Below are 23518 nucleotides of genomic sequence, written 5' to 3'. Positions count from 1 at the left end.
CTGCCGAATAAACCGACCGGTAGAAGGATTTTATATGTCCTCTTTTGCCATTTATTTTCATACAGTTTTAATTGATTTTCTTAAGTTTTTTATTTTTTTTTATTTTGTTTTTCAAAATATTTTCCATTCTGTTTCTTTGAGGAAAGTGTTTCTTAAAAAAATTCCAACTTTTAACTCCTCAAACTCTGTCATACTTGGAATTTTCTTTTCCACTGACTTTACCTTGAAAAGAAACAATAAAAGCAGTATGCGAATAAATGCTTCCTAGTAAAATGATTCCACAAAGGTTAACAAATGAAAGGGAATGCTCAATATTCTAACGATAAAAGCTATGAAGTCAATGCGTGAAGGGGTATTGAAAGGAAAATTCGACTGGTAGTACTGTTTCTTAATTTTAAGAAAGTGAAAATAGATCTATTTAAAGCGATTGCACATATTTTGAATGCGAAGGAGCTTCCCTTTGGAATGAATTCAGAATTTACCGTGAAAGCTTGGAAAATTCCTCGCTGCCGGTTACTGCCTGGAAATATATTTTCTCATGAGCTTGAAAAACGTTTCATTTCCAACAAACCTGACATGATGTGAGCTATCAATAGACATGCCAACTCTCCATTGCACCTGTCGTAACAATTATCAATACGAACACAAGTTGCTCCTGTTCACATTTACATCTTCAGCATCGGACTGTAGCCTTTCAGTTGAGCCGTTAACCCAATCTAGAGCTAGCCCCCTACCCAGGAAAATTCTTATCGAGCAACACACCTGAAAAAGCAGCTTGCTCCTGCCGTGCAGTACACACAACAATGCAGCAGAAGGTTTTCCTTTACGATACATAGTACAAACAACAAGACAGCAAAACCGAACCCCATCCTTCTGCCTGTGTCAGCCAAGCACAAGAATGCAGTGCATAATGAGGTGAAAAATGAATTATGCAAAACAGAAACTTTCCTCACCGGTCGAAAGTCTCTTGTGTGATTTGGACGATCTTGGGAGGGTTGCCATTGGATGCCCTCTATTGCCAAAACTTGGCAGATGTGTTTTGCTCCCTCGACCGTTTAACTGGTATGGAGAGGTTCCCCTGGTTTGTTGGGAGTCGGGGAAAAATGGTAAATTGGATGTCTCGAGTCGGCCTCCAGTCGGTGGAGGGTCTGCATACAATCGAACGGTTAGCTTGAGGGGCCATGCATAGGTAATTTTTATCTGACCGAAACTCAACAATCTAGCGCACACAATCAGTGTCACAATTTTTTATCTGTTACGTGGTTGCAGTAAAGCAGCTTGTCTGCGACCCGGAAGGCCTATTCCTGGAACCATTATCGATGCCGGGTTTGATTGGGACATTAGTGCAGCTTGGAAGTGAACCATTGAGCAATACATCACAGCATAAGATCGTGGCAGAAAGATGGAAAGTCTGTGGGTTGTTGCATACGTTACAAAGCCCAGCTTCAAGGAAGTTCGCATGCAAAAGAGGAGAGTGCAGCAGTGCATGCTTATTTGCCGTTGAATGTACAACGAGCTAAATTGCGGAGGTGCATTGTTACAGCTGTACAATGAAACGATTGGCATTACATTTCAACCGTAAACCAACTGCAAACAGGTTGCAAAAGTCTTCAGAAGCATTCCTCGTGCTCTTCAGCCCATTCAAGTGGGAGAAAGAGTCTTGAGAATCTGTTGTTCTATAGAAACCGTACAATACACAGCCCCGGCTGTGCAATGTACTACTGTGAGACTAGAAATTAGTTCTCGGGAGGTAACTGCGTTTAAATTCTCATAATTATGTCTCATTAAAAGCTGCCGTCGAGCAATGTCTTAAGTGAGGAAATTTCGCTTCAACGCACCAAGACTTGCGAGCAGTTTTCCTGCACGGTATTTCGAATGGTGCTCAGTTGTGCTCGTTGATTTCATCGACTAAAGCGACATATAGCATTAGAGAGCACCTGTAGAGTTCCGAATGGAACAGTTACTCCTAAACGGCTCTCATACAATCCAGCCCATCTGACTGCCATAAACCTACTTTTTTTGGAGGTCACAGAAGCGGCAAAGATCTGTTTTTAAAGGCGGCACCATATAGCTGTGGCTCTAGTGGGGGAAGCTTTTTGCACTCACCCAACATTCATTCCCGTTCGACGATTCTATCTAGCACCCCATAGCTCCGGTACTCAACCGATTTTCCACCATCAGAGGTTTTTGTATTCCATTATCTGCCGAGCGCATGAGAGTAGGTCGTAAAACTGGGCCCTGCCTACCCCGAAAATAGAACATTTGCCGTTGCCGTTTTGCTAATACGCTTCAAGTAGCTACTGTGTGTGGTAAGATGGTGAGTTTCGTCTTCGGCTAATGAAAATCCGTACTAGAATGGGCACCGGAAAAGGAAAAAAAAAACAACACCGGATTAACTAGGGTTGGAATATCTGGTCCATCCCCGATATGCATTAGAAATAATTCTCGACGATGATGAGGATGTTGAGTCTGGAATTTGGGGATTGGATCGGATGAGGTAATTTTGGCTGTATGGGTGGCTGTTTTCGAGATTCCAAGCTGTGGATGAGTTGGATTAATATCCCCTTTTTCCCTTGGACGTCGGGTAAGAAAATAAAGAGAGAGAGAGAGAGGAAAAAACCCATCAATTTCCTTCAAACAACCAGGAAGTGGTTGGCACACAAACAAATCCACGATCAACCTCGTACAACCTCATGTCGGCCCATCAAATAGGTCACACACACACACACACACACACACGCACACAGCACATGAAAATGTGGTTCAATCAAACGTGTGCGATTATATAGAGTTACCGCGGGGTTTTCCACTTGATTCCACAGGCCCCTTTGCAGACAAACTCCCGTTGGGTTACAAGTGACGGGCCTCAGCATCGCCATCTGGCGCGTACGCCGGATTGGGATATCGGAACTAAGTTGAATGGCGCAAGTGTGTGAGCGAGCAAGAAAAACGAGAACCACGATGGATGGATGGATAGACGGTATCGTAGCACCGATTCTTGCATCTGGCAATCGTCGGAAAACTGGCCGAGGACACTTGAGACGCGTGCCCTCACACACACACACACACACACACGGAGCTTGTTTGTATTGTTGAGTGGAAGGTCCCATGACAGGGAACGCACTCAGGCGGAATATCGGTGTGTCACTGGCATTTGTCACCTGTGCCGAGAGCATGGCCGGATGGCTCTAATCACTTCCTTTCGGTTCCGTGGAAATGGATCGGTTGAAATGGGCGGATATGATACACGAAGCGGCCGGTCTTTGGCGCGCATGGTAATGAGGAAGTTGTGCTCCGGCGTGAGAATCAGTGTGATTGGGGTGCGTTAGGTCGCCGTGGAAGTTGCTCTGGTGATTTCCATGATAATCGGAATGGTTTTTTTAAATGTTAAAATATTTAAGCATCAGTTCCGATATTTAAATAGGAATCATTAAGGATGCGTCCAAGGAACTTAAGTTGAAACCTTAAGGTAATATCTCTTGATTTCTTCAACTTGTCCTCCATTTCGATAGACAATTCAGTTACTCAAAGGCGTTATCCCATCAAGAGAATTCGAACGTGTGACATGGCTCTCAGTGGATGTTTCCTTGTCAGTAGCCTCAGTCAGTAGTATTTAGTCTTTGAAGTTTTTTATGAATCGGCCTTCAGAAATAAGTTTTTTCACTTAAGATTAAAGGTTTTTAAACATATTTCGGGAAATAAAAGTTGGTTTTCTTTAAAGCAAAATTGTCGCAGTGTTATGTCGCACTTCATACCACCAACCTGTCGTTATGCAGGAACTCCATTTAAAAATGTGCATGATTGACCAACCATGCATCGCGGCTAAATTCCACCCAGAACAAGCTGATTAATTCGCTCACACGCTAATTTGATATACGGGCCCTTATCATCGCTTTGTACTGTATCAGCGTTTCCCCCGTGAGCAGCGTAATGAATATTGAACAAAAGTGCAGAGTAGCAGCGCAATGAATATTGAACATTTTATTTCTGGTATTTTAACACACCATTTGTTTCCCCGAAGGTGAAGCGTGGCAACATAAATAGCGCAACAATTCTCAACAATGTAGGTGGAGTGCCAGAAAAAAAACACAGGCTACAAAAACCCTTTAGCCCTTAAGGTTTTACTGCCGGCGGGGTGAATGAAGTGGAACAAAGGCGAAATAGGAAAAACAAACTGGGCCCAAAATTGAACGCCCGTGGGTCGTTTAATTGAGAAAATGTGAAAATTTGCCTACTGTTAATAGATGTACCGAACAGGGGTCATCTGGATGGGGTGAAAGGCCACGGGTCAAAGAAGGTTGGTGAAATGGGTTGGAAATTACTTATGGAACGATCGATTTTAATAAATGAAATCTTGTTGTGATTGCAGAAGAGCAAATAAAAGTAAAAATAAAACGTGAAAGAATGTCTGTAATGTGCAAGAAAGAATTTCTAAATCAGGAAACGAAATTTGTCTACCAGGCGAGACAAGTGTTCAAGTGCCTACTGTTGAAGTGTCTGCTGACGATCGAGCGTTACGGCTGTGTTGAAAGATAATGAATATAAATTCCCCCATTGTAGCACTTTTTGCGCCAAAAAGAACCCGGGATCACCGGGATTCTCTGCTCCCTGTTTTCCTAACGAAGTACCCATTTCGACAGTACTTTCCCGAAAGGAAGTCGTTGAAACACACACACACACACACACACAGACCTTTTGCAACCAGATTTGTTGGACCATTCTGCCCACTGCATCTACCTAATCTTCCCTTAAGTGAAGTGTGTTTGAATGTAGCAACTAAAAACTAGGCCACATCCAACAGCGATGGGCTGTCCTTCCCCAAACCAAGCCACCAGTGTAATGGTGAAGTTTTACAGGTGACACCATATTACCTGCTGCCATTCCAATCCCGGACGCCGGATAGCGCTTATCGTTGGCGATCTGTCCGGCTGGGTAATGTTCTGTTGGTGGGATGAAATTTTAATACACATTGCCCGGGTTGCGATGCGACGAAAACTTGACACTGATGCTGTTTCCCTGATGGTGTGTGTTCTTTTTTTTTGTTGTTGCTCTGCTTTATTTGGTTTTCCGGATGGTGTGAAAATCAGTGTGAAACCTGAGCTCCAAAGGCGGAAGCGTGAGGCGATGAAAGAAGAAGAAAGAGGAAACATTTGCAGAACATCCCAACAAACAACTTTTGGTAAATCTGTAAGGGAGGATGTACCTTCAGCTCGGCTGGGACAGGACACTTCGAGATCCTTTGGCAATCGTTGTGGTGAGATTTTATTACACTGCTGAGCTGTGGTGAAAATTTGTACCAATTGCTTATACATTGCTGTACATTGGGCTAGTTCAAATTGATTTAAATAGCAGTACAGCCAAGGCGTTCTTTTTGAATAAAGAAAACATTTTAAGGCAATTTAAAAGCTTATTGGTGAGATTTGTATTGTACATTAAAGTATCAAATAGTTGAGACTCAATAGTTGAGATAAGATTCTTATTAAAAACGCTTCACGCTTGTCTTCCCTTCACAATGAAGATAATGCGCCTAAATGTAGGCAATCAGCCGAACAAGCTTTGGAAACAAAACTATCTCTCGTTTTTTTGCTTTCAATTGCAGACAAGAATCGAAGAATCTATTCTTTTTCAACAGAAAATCACGCCTAGGGATTGATTAAACTTGCTCTTCATGATATGAAAATATTGCCACAGCTTTCGGGATAGAAACCCATACACCATGGGGCAGCTAGGAATCATTTATTCCCAATACAGAGGTACTTCAATAAATGCTTTATGTCGCGTAACATAACGAATGCGGCCACGAGCAGTTAGAAAAATCACTCTTATCAATTGCTTGTAATGTTATGCACCCGCGAGAACAGAAGGACACTTGACGATATTTTCACGGATCGTAATGCTTACTCATGTGTGTATCGATGTCGTGCAGTACCATCCCGATGATGGTGGAACTTGACGTGGCAGGTGTTGTCGTACGGTCGATCTTGTCGGCGCAGCAAAGCGTGGAATGATCCGTTCCGATTTAAAGGTTCACGATGTTTCCAATTACAAAACCAAAATAACTACAACTGCACTTACCTCAAACTTCCGCTTCAGTATCGGTCCCGCCTGCCCTATGTACACCGTCGAGGCGCTATCAAACACTAACTTACGTGGTTCCTTCTTGACCGCGGCAACGCCCGCCTCCAAACAGTTGTAGTAAAACACGACCTGATCCGGCAACACTTTAAATATCATCTTCATCCAGCTCTTCCCGTACGGCACCTGGAACGATGCGAGCGGCTGGCTGTGCCGTTCCTTTTTCGCGTCCGTATAGTAGAGGGTGGCGTTCCACTGGTCGCCGGTAGCGGTCGGTTCGAGCAGCAGCCCCAGCTGGACAACGGTGTCGAGCGAGTTGACGACGGAGAACACCCAACCACCGGAGCTGGACTGCGGTCTGACGGTTGCGATAATGGCAAAGTCCTGCAGATGGTCCGAGAGGATCAGCTTGAACGGTGACTTCAGGTCCGCCTCGCTGGTGACGCCAAACGCCGGAAACCCGTCCAGTCCATCGACGAACTTGACCCCGTTCTGTAGCGGTATCTGTATCGCTCCCATCAGATCGCGTTCGGCGAGTGCATCTGGTGGTGGAAAACAAAGCCACGGAATGAAAAAATTATGTTTGGTGGATGAAAGTTAGGAGGGAGGTTTAAATTTAGAAAGAATGTGTGGTCGCAAACACGGCCGTTGTACGCAAGTTGCATGCATTTGTGTAGTGTGTGCGTGGCGGTTTGCATACGCATTAGGGGCTTAGCAAATATGGCTGAATAGGGTGTTAAGCGTTTCTGATCGTTTTACAATTTTTAAACTAATAGCAATATAGTTAGTTAATATCAATTTACAAAAATTATATCAAGTTTGAAATAAATTTCCTAGTACTTGATACATTAAATTGTATTGAGTATGTGGCGTTGATACATTTTTCATAAATAATTCTACGGTAATCACAACATACTTCTACCGTAATCGATTGATACCACAACATTATCATTCCGTTTGGTGGATAATAGCATCGAATTAACAGTCGCTCATCCTAAGGTGATGACGTCAGTCAAACACTGCACTGCACCGTTTCCGTGCGATTTCCTGGGTGGTTTCAGCATAAGTGATGCCCCAAAAACTTACCCACCACCTAATCGCTTGATGAAAATCTTAAGCCGAATGAAATTACCCGACACACAGCGATGGCTAATGGTCGCACGGCAGCCAAAGCTCGCAGTGAGGTTAGAAATTTGCAATCATGTTTGAAAGGCGTTGTAGCTCTACTGACACTCCACCACCACCAACGTGGGTAAGTCTGGTGGCCACGTTAAGTCTGGTTTATGTGGTGGCCATCAGCTGACCCCCGGGAGCGCAAAAGCTCTAGATAGGTTTCTTCTGCTCACGTCCTCGTATCACATCGTCGACGTGGACGATTTCCGATCGAAATTACGATAAGACACCATTAGGAAGTATGGTAACTGAGCAGCAGCACACCTACCTCTGATGCCCTGACCGCCAAATATGTTCAGCTCCGATGAGGTCACTCTGTGTGCGATGCAAATCAACGTCACGACCGTTCCGTATAGCCACCTGCGATAGAAAGTGAGGAAAAGAGAAGGTTGAAAGGGTTAGTGATCGAAAATCTCATGGCGCGAATGTGTGATAGGAGACTAAAATTAGATATGAATTTAAATCAGGTGTATGTGTGTGTGCATGTGTGTGTGTGGGATAGAAGACGGGACGATGGGGTAATCGTATGCGTTGCGGAATGAGAGTTTCAGCGCCATAAATGGGGAGGAATTTCGGTGCCCATAATCGTGTGCTTTAAGATTAGATGATGAGGCGTTCCGAGAGTGGTTTGACATCGGAGCATCGGTTCATTACACGTGGCTCATCATTTAGTTGCAATTTATAGCCCGACTTTGGACGCGTGTTACAAAAGGCGCGTCGGTATGTTAGGCTCATTAAGGGTTCGGCTTTGGATGCAGGGTTAGCACGGGCAGGGTTTGATGTTGGAAGTCCAGCCAATGTTTGACATTGAGAGGAATTCGATGTAAGAGTCATTTTTGATATTTTATTTGATAAAAGAGCCAACATCTGGTGAAGAACCCTTCACAAAACACAATCAATGTGACAGCTTTTCTAATCAATTTAATCTTTCCCAACATCCAAGTTTCCTTTCACTTAACAAAAAGTTTCATCTTAATATATCACTAATGTATTCCATCACAATGCATCAAAATCAATCTGTCCTCCAAACACCAACCAACAAATACTTGCCAACAAACTTTTACCGGGAAAATTTATTTACCATATATGCATCTGTTCGCAAATCTGGCGAGTGTCACAGCATGACTGATACGTGGTACTCAACAATATGCTACAAAAAAAAAACCCCGCCAGATGAAATGAATGAGTACAGGCCGTGGAGTCTGGAGGTGACGAAAAAGTCACAATAAATTGGCGAAAATCCTCGAAACCAGACCAGACCAGGGAGCGACTCGGATCGGTGACAAATGAAAATGAACGAGCTCCCGAGGGTGAGGTTCAAGTGACTGCTTTTTTCACACTAGCAGCATACGGTACGAGATGAGCTGTGTGTGTGTGTGTGTGTGTGTAGTTTGAGTTATTGTAATATAATAAAACAGGGCCTAGAAAATGTTTCCCCTTGCTTTGTTATAGGGGTTAGCATATGGTTTTATGATCCATCATTCTAACCAAAAAACACACCCAGCCAGAAGGATAACAGAACGAAAAAGGGGAAGGTAGCAAGCAGCAATCTAGCCCGAAATGAATCAGATCTACAAAGTCTGTTACACAGGTGTGTCCAATTTTAAAGTTATGCCGACAGCTTATACGAAAGCCCTTGGTAGGCTTTCCGACACGGTAGCGAGATGGCTGACGGGGTCGTAAAAGCTGATCAATCATGCAACCTTCACCGTGACAGCTGATGAAATTGTTGGCCGTTGCGTGGTAAGGAAAGGAAAAATATTGTGTCGCCAGTTTGCTTTTCCCGTCCATAAATTTTCCACTGGTCGGCGTCGTCGTCGTCGTCGAGAGCTGAGTGCTCGGAATGCAAAGGTTCACTCTAGCCAGTGTTTGCGCTTACGGTTTTTGCAAAAGATCTGCTGCTGCAACGTTTTGAAGTATAGCACGAATCGCAAAAAGGCAAATGAAGCCATGAAGTCACAGTCGCAAGCGGGTCGTAATAAAAATAAAACCGTTGTCAAAATATTATCATTAAAGCAGTGGTGGCGTGGCGGTCCTTTTTTCACTTCTTCCCCAGCGAATGGCATCGTTTAAAGTTTGTTGCCAACTGCAATTTCGCTACCATCCATCAAACGCGAGCACACGCGTTTCGTTTCGGGGGGGGGGGGGGGGGGGGGGGGTAAAGCACAAAATTTAGGATAATTTTATTGCGCGCGTGTGTGCGTTTGGTGGGGTGTAAAAATGGAACCTAATTGTGGAGTATTACAAGTCAGCAAAGTGAATATGCCAATGTAGGAAATGTGGTATTTATGTGCCGAAATGTTGAGACCAGAGTTAGATGGGCAAACATTCTGGGAAAGAATTCAAGAGATAAGGCTCAGGAAAAAGTCGTTAAAATCAATTTGAAGCCAGTTTGAGATTAAATCAAACGTTTGTAAGTTTTTTTTCTGGAAAATCCCTTAACTGTTATGAAACTTGAAAAAAGTTAATAAATGAAAGGATTTTCGAGAATAAGTTACAAAATAAAGTAAAATAATGTTTTTAATATACCAAAAACATAACAAATCATTTCTGGATAAAACAGGGGAAAACAAATGAAAAAATAAGATGCCTGTTTAAGTTTATTCGAACAAGTAACGAACAAGTAACTTTTAACTTAGATTTTATACAGTTTAAAAGTATGATAGAAAGGTAAAATAATCAAATTTGAATCTGGAAATCATATTATGAATAAAGAAATCAAAAAGTTGATTAAAAAAGCTAAGAAACGCACAGAAAAGATTCAATCTGCGTTGATGTTAATTTAACATAGAAAGAAAATAAATAAGAAAATTAAAAATAAATTAAACAATTTGGAAAACTAAAGATAGAAAAGACTAATAAGATGTATCAAACAAATAACAAATCGTCTGTGAGTATAAGACAGGAAAAGAATGAAATAATAAGATAGATGTGAACATAGTTAAACAAGGAAACAAACATTGAACCAAGATTTTTAACAAAAAGATGAGCAAGATAATTTAAAACGTGAATATGAAGTTTATTAGTAAAAGAAGTGATATTTTAATTTTTGAATAGCTCCCTTCTCCATTTTGTCTTCCCTTGACACATGTTTCATACAGACTGTGTTATTTTTATTATGTCTAGACAGTACGCAATCTGACTCCGACGTGTACAGACGTACAAATCGAGTCTCTGATAGCGAAGCAATTGTATATAATACAAAACACCAACCACAAAAAGTTACAGAAACAGTACGTGAAAGTGAAGCCTAAATCAAGAACGTCAGTAGTCGCCCGACCTATTACCATGGGTCGTGGCAAACTCTCCGCAAAGCAAAGGAATATCAAAATTCCTTTAGCTACTTTTAACGGCTTAGAAAAGCTCAATTCTGAGCAAGTGCAATTAGTATCACCAAATGCGTACGCAGCACTGGACAATGACGTGGAAGAACATCCTATGGACACTAATACAACAAAGCCAAACCCTACCAAAAGAAATGTGCGTGTTCCTCCGATAAAAATAGCGTGCAAATCATTAGGCGAAGTGCACAAAAAAATCACAGCTGCTGGTGTAGTGCGGTACACCACTAAAGTTGTAAATGAGGGTATAGTAGTGTATACCAATACTTCAGAAGATTTCCGAGCGGTTGTGCGTCACCTGTCCAACAACAAAACAAACTTCCACACATACCAGCTTGCCGAAGACCGCACCACTAAAATAGTGCTAAGTGGTCTGTTCGATATGCAGACAGAAGAAGTGACCAGAGTATTAGAGGAAGAAGGCATAAAACCGGTTTCTGTTAAGAAACTGAACGTTCGCAACAAAAAGTACGATGAGCATGCCACCTATCTACTACACTTCTCTAAGGGCTCTGTCGATCTAGCCAAACTGCGTTGTATAAACGCGCTTGAACATTGTAGAGTTCATTGGAATTACTATTCCAACAGGCAAGGACCGATGCAGTGCAAACGCTGCCAATCGTACGGCCACGGAGCTGCTAACTGTCACCACCCGGCTATTTGCAACAAATGTGCCGGACAACACGAATCGAGAATGTGCCCACTAGCAGCAACGTCATCGTGTGAAAACGGAGTGATTCCAGCGCACAAATTAAAATGCGTCAACTGCGATGGTAATCATCCAGCCAATTTCTGGAACTGCCCAAAAAAACCTGTTAAACCCAAAGCCAGTGCTCCTAAAAAACCGGTGTCAAGAGATTTCGTGTTCGAAGGGAATGCGTTTCCCGCTCTCCCTCCTGTTCAAACAAGCTATAGTGCTATCAACCAAAATGCTAGTCACCATCACACATACAATGATGAGCTTTTCAATACGACGGAAATCACCTCTATTGTAGGAGAAGTTTTCTGCAAGCTACGCTCCTGCAAATCTAAGGAGCAACAAATCACCGCTATATTTGAAGTAGTGAGTAAATTCTGTTTTAATATGTGATGGAGCCTCAATCAGAAATATCGCTTTCATACTGGAACGCAAACGGCGTCTCCAACAAAAAAATCGAACTTGAGAATTTCCTGAGGGACAAAATGATTGATATAATGATAATTGTCGAAACTTTTCTCAAACCCGGGCAAAGATTTAATATCCCTAATTACAATAGTTGTAGATTAGATAGGCTAACTAGTACCAAAGGAGGAATTTTGATTTTGGTTAAAAGAAATATAAAATACGAATATATGAGTTCATTCAAACTGGAAGCAATCGAGGCATTAGGAATACAAATAAAAACCTCCAATGGTGCTCTATCTATTGTGGGTGCTTACCATCCTGGCTCTAATTCAAGAATAAGAAATTTTAGAAATGATATAAAAAAACTAACCATGATAAGAACTAATTACATTATTTGTGGCGATTTAAATGCCCGTCACAATATGTGGAACTGTGCTTCTACAAACTCTGCGGGCAAAACACTATTCGAAGAACTACAGAAAGGGCAATTTTCCATTTGCTTTCCGAATACCCCTACACACTATCCAGCAGATTCAACCCGAAATCCTTCCACAATAGACATAACTCTTACAAAAATCAACCATAACCTTACAGAGCTTAAGACTTTCACAGACTTTTCCTCCGATCACTTACCTGTACAATTTTCAATACTAAAGGAAAAACTAGAGTTAAGACCCTCTAATTTGGTGTACGACTACGGGAAGGCAGACTGGCAAAGGTTCAGAAATTACATAAATTCCAAAATAGTGCCAACAGAAACGTCATTCATCAATATATATTCGAACGAACAAATTGACAACATGATCGAAAAACTCACTTCAACTATTCTTACAGCCCATGACATTGCAGTACCCTTAAAGACTCCCGGTAGCTACCAATTAATTATCCCTCCCGAAATTCTTTCGTTAATTAAATTACGCAACACATACAGAAAAAGATGGCAAAGACAAAGACTAAACAATACATGGAAGCAGTCATACTATTTCCTCAAAAATCATATTAACATCAAATTATCGGATTTGCGCAACGAAGCATGGTCAAAACACCTTGAATCAATGAACAACGAACTTCACAAACAATCAAAACTCTGGAAGTTTGTAAAGATTATCAAAAATAATCACAAATCGATCCCCGTTCTAAAAAATAACAATCAAACCCTTATAACTCCAAACGAAAAATGTCAAGTTCTTAAAGAAGTCTTTGAATCAGCGCATAACATAACAAATAATCATATAAGCCCAATAGAACGCAAAGTCAATGGAACTGTTACACAATTCTTTTCCCCAAGCCATGATCTGAACTCAAGCCACGAAAACTCATTTGTATTATTCAAACCCAATAATATATCCAAAATCTTGAAAGGGTTAAAAACAAAAAGATCTACTGGTCACGATAAGCTTAACAACAACTCTCTCAAAAGGTTACCCACCAAAGCAATAATATATCTTAATACAATTATAAATGGATGCCTAAAACTTGGCTACTTTCCCGACACATGGAAAATAGCTAAAGTTATTGCCATCCCTAAACCAGGGAAAGATCACAGCCTCCCAAAAAACTACAGACCTATAAGTCTTCTCAGCTGCATCAGTAAAATAATGGAAAAGCTCATAGAAGGCCGACTAGTCTTGCATACAAATAACAATAATATAATACCCTACACACAGTTCGGCTTTCGTCCACACTTATCTACTACCCATCAATTACATAGACTGACGAAGAATATCCTACACAATAGAAATAACAAAAAATCTACCGGCCTGGTCTTACTTGACACCGAAAAAGCCTTTGATGTAATTTGGCATCAAGGTCTTTTATTTAAAATGATCAAATTAAAATTTCCCCGATACTTAATCAAAATAATAAAATCATTCATATCAAACAGACACAACAACATACACATAGGTAACACTAAATCAACAGCTTACACTCCTCCGGCAGGAGTACCACAAGGTAGTGTTCTATCACCCCTGCTATTCAATATCTACACATCAGACATCCCACTAATGCGAAATTGTGAACAGTACTTATATGCTGATGATTTTGCCATATCATCTTCGGCAAAATATCCAAAACCAATTATTAAAGCACTTAATTCAGCCCTAAAAAAATATTCAAAATATTGTATTAAATGGAAATTGAAAGTCAATGGGGATAAGTCAGAAGCCATATTCTTCACCACAAATACATGCGCTCGTAAACTGCCGGGTAGTAACCTCACAATCGATAGGAGTACCATTCCATGGAAAAGTCCTGTAAAGTATCTAGGACTATACCTAGACAAACGCTTGACATTTAAAATCAATACTGATAACATAACCATGAGATGCGAAAAAATTTATAGAGCTCTATATAGTTTTCTAAACAAAAAATCAAAACTCAACTTCCACAATAAAATGTTGTTATACAAAGCACTAGTACGCCCAACAATCACATACGCCTCGCCAGTATGGTCCCGGTGCGCTAAGTCTCATAAATCAAAACTTCAAAGAACTCAGAATAAATTTCTTAAAACCATTCTTAAAGTTCCTCCCTGGTACAGAACCTCCACACTACACACAAAATGTAATATTCCAACAATCAATCTGGTATTAAACAATTTAAAATCATCATACGCTGCTAGGTGCTCATCAAGCACATTACAAATACTAAGAGATCTCAGCTATTAAAAGTTGGAATGTAAAATGAAATATATATTCATAAATATATATTTCGGTTTATCTTTTGTAAATATTATTAGTAAGGTAGGAACTAGGAATAAGAATAGTCATTAAGTACTAATTTAAGTTTTTCCTGTATCTTCACGAGGGTTTTTCAATTTCGTCACAATTTTTCCCTCACTCCCACGGTTTAAATCTACACGATCGTAAAATCTAAAACTCATTAGCCATAGATAGCTAACAAAATATCAAACCAATGCGGAGAGAATAAGAATTCGGACCCATTATTTCACGCAACCCAGCACAAATGTATTATAATTATGTAACATTGGAAATAAATTTAACTAACTAACTAACTATTATGTCTAGAGCTCTAGAACTGCAAAGATTGATGTGTTTTGCTCTACATCTCGGTTCGAATGTTCCATCGCGTTAGAGGCGCCACTGTAAATATCATAACTCATCTTCATTCCCATCCCTTAGTTAAGTCACCATTATCAAATCAAATCCATGTCAAAACATTTATTTCCCACGCGTATTTTTTGTTCTATTTCGCGAATCTTCAGAGCTCCATCGTGCGATTAGGAGCACGCGCCAATTTATTTTAATTTCACACCAATTTAATTTAATGTGTGCCATGTTGATATCCAAACACAAAGGGCGATTTTCTCCTTTTGCTTTCTAGCTCCCGCGCAAAAAAAAAAACAAAAAGGAAATCGAAACTGTAAACATTTTGACGAAAAATTATGCCCCTTACTAATCCCACGCGTAGCAACATTGGAACAGTCGTGGAACACAAGCAAACCGAAACAAAGCAAAGATCACCAAAACCAAACCATCAAACGCATTCGTCACCACAGAACCACTTGCCACTTGCTTCCGTGTAGTCCAGGAAAACCCCCATGCTGGGAACATCGGACGGACGGCAGTTCACTAAGGAAGTGTCGGTGAGGGACCCGCCCGAGTGGATGCTTACAGTTGCTTAAAATTTATGACCTTCACAATCTCCGTCAAAGTGCCGCGATAGGGCATTCCCGGCATCGTCGAGGGAAAATTCGGGGATTGGTTGCCATAATTAATAATGAAACTATTGCCAGACTAGGCAGCGCGAGAGCGGAGTTGCCTGCCTTGTGAAAGAAGGCGAGCGGAACAGCAGCAGGCTTTTACGGATACAGATCCGTTGCAGATGTTACTACTCCAAGTTTGGGAAGCGGGTCTGGCGGTCCTGGTCACGACTCGATTTTGCTCGGGTGTACACGCTAAAGTGTGCGTCTTTCGTGGGCCTGTTGGGCGAACCACAGAGACCTTGGTTCGATTAGCGCGGTTCGCTTAGGCAACAATTCATTGGCGGCCGTTTTCTTTCTTTTTCAGTGCTTGCTGGCTATGTTCTAGCGTGTGGAGAAGAGCGCTTGGTTGGGGGGAATAGTACTTGGGAATGAATGGGTTTAATTACTTATGGTGCGATTGTTGCCAGTTGGCTCGTGGGAGCATAATGCTACTCCATTGCAGTGGTGAACAATGTTATGGATATTTGAGGAAAGATGGGATTTGTTTAAAAACGGGTTTATAATGATTCAATATTGTTGCTGATGCGGTTGTGATAGGTTATTTTTGTCAAAAATGTCTTCTCCTTCGAAATTCAAGTGTTGAAGAAAATTTGAATGCGATATTCTCACATTATATGAACTTCCAACTCGATGAAGCATTGAAAAGAGAGATCCTTTAGGAACAGACCCCAGGATTTACATTCAATAATATTTTTCCAACAAAATGGCATAAATAACTACTCATGAAACTTTACAAAAGTTTCCCACAAGCCAACTTATTGAAAATTATTCCTCATCGCCCTGCATAGTAGAGGTTGCACGCCTCAGAGCCATCACAACAGGTTTGCCACTTGAAAGTCACCCAGTTTTATGATCCCAGCCACTTGTTGCACCCTCTCATCCTTATCCTGACTTGCATTGCCCTTTCTCTCGGGCTCTCTCTGTTTTCCACAATTGAAGAATTTTCCATAAAAGAGACTTGGCAGAAAGGAAGGCAACACCACCAAACAGGGGGAAAAAGCGGAACGCTCGTTCTTTTCAAAATCAAATTCAAGCATCAACATTTCCTCTTTTGGTTCTCAGTCTCGGCAACAAGTAGCCGCACAGTTTTCACTTTCCTTCGTTCCACCGTTCCTGTTGACTAGTTTTCCGTTCATTCATCATCCGGCGTTCGGAATGGTCCCGTTTGATGGTCGATGAACCGTTCAAAGATGACAAATTGCGAACACAAACCAGGATCTACAGAAGGGATGAGGGGTTCGTTTCCTAGCTGAGTTGGAGTAGAAGGAAGTCAAATGGGGAAGTCACAGTGCGGGGAACTGATCAGATCGTACAAATCAGTCCAGCGGAAGATTGAAAACAGGAAAGGAAAGGAAAAATATTATTTCTAAAGGCACAACTAGCTCTCCATTACACGATGCGGTTTCAGGTTCGCTCATCGCTCATCGCTGATGTTTGATGTTTGATCCGAGTTTTCCCGGAAGTAAAAGACGAACATGCTTGTTTGTTTCCGCGGGATCCATTCCACCTCTCGACGCTATATTTATTTGCATGCGCCGTCGCTGTACAGCAACAGCGTCAGTTTTCATTGCGGGTTTTGGCTTGAGGTTGGAAGTTTCGTTTAATTTCAATTCGTGTGTTCGCTTTTTATTTCCCCCTTTATTTGGAACAGCCAATGCCATTGATCGGAGCCGCTGTTGCGGAACATTTCGATCTACTGCTGAGATGAGTTAGTGGTAGGAAATTTCGTAATCGAGGCGATGTTGATGGAGTTTTAAACAAATAAAAGGTACTCAAAGTGCAACAAGCTTTCTCTAAACCTCATAAAAGTTAAAATTTAAGCCATTAGTCGTATAAGGTTCTAGGTAAAAAAAAGGTTTTACTTTGCACATTATTGGAACTCAGTACAGCAGCCTTGAAGCATACCTAATCCAAAATCCAACTGCCCAGAAGCGTTAACATTAATAATATAGCAATCATGGGCGGCCCATGATTTTACATTTCGAGCGCTAAAAATAGTGCTTGGAAGAAAAATAGAAAAAAAGCGCGAAAGGGCAGCGCATTTTCCACCCATTTTCCTACCCCATCGCGTCATACGCGGAGCAGAATAATGCTAATTCCTTGAATGTGACCAATGAAACGTGCAAAGCATTTCACCGAACTCTCCATCAACTTCGCGTCGAGCAACGGGAGTCTAGCTGCCGCTTCTTGGAGTGTGTTGTATGCTGCTTCAACGAGGTTGCGATAAATTTTACGCGGAAATCGGAAACTCGATCCGTTATTTCCGTTCTTCGAGAGTGGAAGTTTTTTCCTTGCTGCGATCCTCACTTTTCCCCACTCAGTCCAAACGCAGTCGAGTTGTTAATTTGGAAAAGTTTTATTATAGCACACCACTCACTCGCCATTCGGGGGTGCGATGGGTGCAAATTCCGTCACAAATTGCCAAGACATCAAACAATCATCGTTTCCGCATGATTCACTTTCAATTTTGCGATGCGATGGTGTTCTTCTTTGCTTCTCCAGTGTGTACGCATGACGTCGAACGCGAGCGCGACTGATGCTGGAAGTTATTGCATGAATTTTTCTTTCCTTTATTTTTGTTGGAAAGGAGATAACGTAAACGGGGGATGTTTTGATACTTTTGTTGTTGTTGTCGTTTATCTCTCTCTCTCTCTCTCTCTCTCTCTCGCTCTCTAATAACAAAGATGTAAAAACGAGCGAGTTAGCTCCCATTTGCTTTTGCCACTTATTTGGATGGTTGGTTTGGTGCTAATCGAATGATGATGGTGATCTTATGTTTGCTTTCCTTTCCGCCACCGCCAGTTAGGCGAGCAGGTTTGAATCATGTACTTCAAAGAAACAGTTACGGTATGGCTTTGTTTTATTTCACCAGAAGCGACCATTACTAAATAGTACTATCAAAATAGACATCACTCATCAGGCGGCGGCGCTGGTGCTGCTGGTGGCGAGTAGGGTGAGCGTTAGCTGGAACGAGCATTATTCATTCTTGCAATTGGTAAAGGAGGAGGTTGTTTTTGGGGGATTTTATTTTAACACATGAGGTGAGTAAGCGATGGTGACGAATGCAAAAAATCTTCATTTCATTTCGCTTCTCTGTATGTCTTTTTGATGTACTCGTGCTCGTCTTACGTTTGCATTACCACAAGTACTCAGTGTTCCTGTTTAGTAATGAAAACGATATTGTTGTTCCTGCATTTTGCATAATGATGTGTAATGATACTTCTCTGTGTATCTTTTTCAGTTCTTCAGTTTTTTGCTACACAATAAGTTGATGCTTGCAATGCTTTTTTCTAAATTTAATTGGATGCATTCTGAACGTTTTTTTTTCTTCCTGAAGCATATAACACAAACCCAGAACTTTTTTTGGTTCATTAAATTGGAAACATGAAAACCAGTCAAAAGTTTAAAAAGAAATGTTTAAAAAAACATTAAATTTTGTTCAAAATAAGGTCTGCTGTGTAATGCGTAGTTTATAAATTGAATTATAAATTTAAAATGAATTATATCATTCACCAAGAAGTAATCAATTTATAACAAATGTTTTTACTTCGTAACAAAATCTAATGCTGTCTTTCTAATCTCATACAATAGGTCCATGTTTAGAACCAATTACAATTTTGACATAACCCACAATGCAAGCAATTTATGCGTTGTTGCTTTTATGACCGCACGTTGTTGTAAACAAAGAGAGACTTGTAGAAAAACCTGAGAAATACGGTAATGCCGGGGTTAGACCTCACTCAACCGGTCCGTTTTCAGATTCCTTTTCAGATCGCTCGACTCTAAAAATAGTTTAATACGTACCGTATGACACGAAACATGATGAAAATGATAAAAAAAGACGTATGATAGAAAGAAAACTCAAGGGAAAAGTAAAAAGAATATCCATTTGGAAAAGGGAGAAGAAAGTAGAAGAACTAAAAATATAGGCAGAAGAAGAATAAAAGAAGAAGACAAAAAACAAGAAAAAGAAGAATAAGAAAAAGAAAACTTAACAAATAGATGAGGAAGAACACGGCAGAAATACATTGAAATAGTAGCAGAAGCAGAATCGCATTTTTTAACATGCTTTTATTCCATTAATGTATTAAGTTCAGTTAAGGACCCTGCTATATTTGGGATCAATCTTTATGCTCAAGGAGACTATAGATTATTACCAAAAAAACAATAAGGAATCAAATAGGAAGTGTTCCCAACACCCTGTCAATTAGAAGACGAATACTGAAGACGAACGGGAATTGAAGAGAATCAGAAAAATCATCGGAAAAAGTCGTAAAAAAAGAGTATTATCGGAAGTCACGATAATAACCAGCCGTGAAAATAATGATTTTCAATGAAATTAAGCAGTAGATATTTTCCACTCGAAGTATCCAAATGTGGTGACTGGTTTATTATTTAACATTTTAAAAGGATGAAAACATTTTAGTGATTTTCCATACGCCTTACATGGTACAGCCCTAAATTCCACACACCACGCCACTTATGCTTGCTTAACCTTTTTGCCATAATTAATTCCATTTCCTTGCCCTAGTTGAACCTGCCAACAGGTGCTGAGGGTAGAGGATTCTCCCTAAAACACAGTCACGCCACTTGTTGCAACCATATTAGCCCGATGTCCCGAACCACCAGCCCGATGTCGATTAATTGGATTTAAACGCCACATCAAAGCCACTTAGTGTGTGGGTGTTACATCAATGCGATACTGCCTCAAAACACCACACCAATCGGCCCCCGTAAAAAAAGAAGTCCAAACCTCCAAATCAACAAACAAAACGAGAGAAAGAAAGAGAGACGGAGAGTGAGAGCGAAAAACTACACCCTCGTAAAAGCATCCGATTAGCACCACCCGGGGTTTGGTTGATAAGATTCCTTTTACACCAACTGAATCCCTGTCAGCTCGCTGGCCGACTGACACGGTGGTCCGTTTTATCTTGCCCCTTGACCAAACGCAAACTATGCTAATAAAGCTATCTAACCGCGTTGTGCCGTGGTGGTTTCAGGTGGTACGCTTTATCGCACATTTTATCCACCCACCAACACAGCCCAATTGGATTGGCTGGACTGTACTCGGTGGTTGTCCGGACTGACCGCACACAAAACATTGCGCCAAAGCGAACAAAAAGGGCTCGATAGGGACGATTACAAAATGCACCAGCCACTGTCTCGGTCGCAATAACAATACAACATAAAATTCACTCTCTTACTCTCTCTTTCTCTCTTTATTGCCTTTCAAAAAATTGTACTTGGAGGTCGTTAAAAAAAGCTAATATAAAAACGTGCCTTCCGTGGATGGAATTGGCCAGCGGCTGGTTTAGCGAGTAAACTCCAACCATAACGCAACCACGCAGTTAATCTCATCGCCTCGGTTTGTTTTGTGTTTCTTCGTTCGATTGTTGTCTCCCTCCAGTCTAAGCGGAGATGCACCCACAACCGGACCGCGGGGAAAATGGGATTTTATCTGCTTCCCTCCATTTTTCCCACCCACTTTATTTCATACCATTCCAGTACCTGCCCAACATGTTCTGGCCAGTGTTTCGAGCCGGTTTCAAATGGCACAGACGCTGCCGAACGTTTCGGTTTTGAATAATTGAATATTTATTGATTTTTCTTCCGGCCCTTTTGGTGGCCATCTACCTGCACCTCGCGCTGCTGTATGACGCAGGGAAGGCCAACGGGAACAAAGGTTGGTTATGGGAACGAATCAGCTTCATGTTTTATGTTACGCTTTTGGTAGAATGTTTTTCACTCATAGAACTCACCCTCCCAAACTGTATCGAATCAGTGTCGAACGCTAATTGGTACGGTGGCAAATAACAGGAAGGAACTAACTTCCTAAATTGTGTTTGCAACATGTTTTTGTCGAATTTTTCCCCCTGTTTTCGTTGGGGTCTTCCGAGGGAGGGACTAAATCGACCCAAACTAGGTTGTTATTGGTACTAATCGTGTTCCGAAAATTGACGGCTCGGATTAGGGCTTGGCACTTTATGAGTGCTGTGGCTGTAAAAAAAAATCCAGCCCCCCCCTTCTTTACGGGTGTGTACGAGTTTTTGTGTGTACAATTGGGTGAGGAAAAATGGATTTTAACTAAATCTTTTTCACGCGAGAAAAATCAATATCGAGCTCGGTTCGGCAACCGCGCCGGCAAACATTGGTACGTGTACCGAGAACATGTTTTGGCGCTTAATCCGCCTTGTTCGGCTGTTGGGTTTCGGTGCGTGTAATGTGTGTTAAAACCAGGCTCGATGGGGGAGGATTACAAGCGTGTGTGAATGTGTGTTTGCGCCAGTTGTACACGGGGTAGAAGAAAAGACAATTAATCTGTTGCTTTTCTTGTCTGCTCCAACGGAAAAAAATGAAAGAAAAAGAACAACAGCGGCATAAAAAGTAAGAAGAAGGTTCACGTTGATTATACTGACACGAGCAGAGTCGATTAAGTGAGAAGTTGCAGTTGGAAAGGAAAAGAAAAACAAAAATTTGTATCGAAAGGAAGAATTGAGATAAGATAAAGGAACAAGAAAAAAACAATATGAACATTAGCAGATAGAATGAGAACGACGTACTTATTTGAGCAACCTGATAAAAGACAACCAAAAAAAGATTGTGAAAAAAGGAACAATGAAAGGATTTGCTACAAGCAAGAAAATCAATTTACTTCACGTTAGTCGATTGGTTAGATAAATTTTCCATCGAGCCATTTTCTCCCCATTAAGCTGCAGCCTTTTTCGTACATACTTTTTCCATGTCGCAACACATGGAAAGATAACGAGAATATGATATGGCTCGGTTTGGCCCGAAATTAAGGCTTCAGAACCAACGGCAAACCAAAAGCAAACCAACTAGTTAGCACTTTTGTACTAAATCAAGCCCCTTTTTCCCAGTCGATGCAGTCTGATCGAACTTTGCTTTCACGAAAACCGATTTTCTCCTTCAATACGAACCGACGCTTCGATGTTCGTAAATATTTAAGTAAAAAGTTTTCCTTCTGTTCTTCGTTATTTAATGGAACATGGAAGGGTTTTGTTTACCGGGCGCTTTTCATCGATTAATTCATTGTAGAAAGTATTGTTGGGGAAAGAGTTATGGATGTAAGTAAATGAATTGATTATGACATCAAGAGTTCGAGGGAGATTGATCGAAGAATGATTATGGGTTATTTAATTCTTAGAGACGAGTGTCATGTAAACATGTTGAAGGGTTGCTCTCCTAATGAAGAATGTTTATTTCGTCACGTAAAATATTAATTATTGTTGGTGGATTGAAGGTACAAAGATGAAGGTTTTAGGAGAATAAAATTGAGTTTTGTTGCTTCGCTTCGTTGTTCTTTTTACCGCTTGTATAAGGCAATTTTACGCTTTTTTATTTTTTTGTTTTCAAAGAATGTAAAAAAGACACTCAAGAAAATATAAAACAAAATATGTGAAATGCTGTTAAAATTAGAATAAAAAGGAAAATAAATCGTTGTAGGAAAATAAAGAAATGCGAGAAAAATGTCATGAGCAAAGAAAGCAATTGCAAGAGTAAAGAAAAATTTACCAAAGTATTTTTTTTTTATTCATAAAGAACGGCCTGGCCGTATTGCTTAAAGCTACATTACAAAAATAAGTACAATTCACGATGGTTTGGAAACATTTCCTTCTCCAAACCGTGAAACACGGGCACCTTACCCCGGGTGAGCTCGGTTGATACAAAAGTATTATACTGTTATGGAAAAACAAGAAAAAAAGACAAAACTTAAAACATTGTGGAACAAAGAGAATAAACAGATTAATAAAATTAAAACTGATAAAAGATAATAATAAAAATTGTCAAACATGATAAAATAGTAAAAGAAAACTGACCATCGCACGTCTCTTTCATCTTTATTGTGTGGCTAATCGAAAGCAAATTGCTTAAAGTCATGGATAAAAAGGAATAATCAAAAAGAAAACTCGTTCCATTGTGAGTTATAATACTCCTCAGTCAACCGAGCAAAGAAAAGAAAAGCCCACCTCGACGATTACTAACAATTAAACAGCTCCACAAGTGCAATTTCGCCATTTCACTCTCAAATCCATTAAATCACCCACCCCATTGCAACTGCAGACAGTGCAGCAAAAA

At 40.7% G+C, this 23518-nt stretch overlaps 1 protein-coding gene across 9 annotated transcripts in view; it reads right to left on the bottom strand.

Moving 5' to 3' along the window:
• Positions 1-23518, bottom strand: part of LOC118509818 (collagen alpha-1(XVIII) chain) — a 189726-nt gene that overhangs the window by 123867 nt on the left and 42341 nt on the right. For all 9 annotated transcript variants that reach the window (XM_036050971.1, XM_036050970.1, XM_036050975.1 and 6 more), the window contains exons 3-4: positions 7517-7608; positions 6076-6617 (exon numbers count right to left, since the gene is read on the bottom strand). In XM_036050971.1, coding sequence (XP_035906864.1) covers positions 6076-6617; positions 7517-7608 — 634 coding nt within the window. The remainder of the gene's footprint in view (positions 1-6075; positions 6618-7516; positions 7609-23518) is intronic.

The sequence above is a fragment of the Anopheles stephensi genome, chromosome 3, assembly GCF_013141755.1.
Source record: "Anopheles stephensi strain Indian chromosome 3, UCI_ANSTEP_V1.0, whole genome shotgun sequence".
Lineage (NCBI taxonomy): Eukaryota > Metazoa > Arthropoda > Insecta > Diptera > Culicidae > Anopheles > Anopheles stephensi.
Note: the sequence above shows the minus strand (reverse complement) of the source record. Positions and strands in the feature narration are given on the sequence as shown.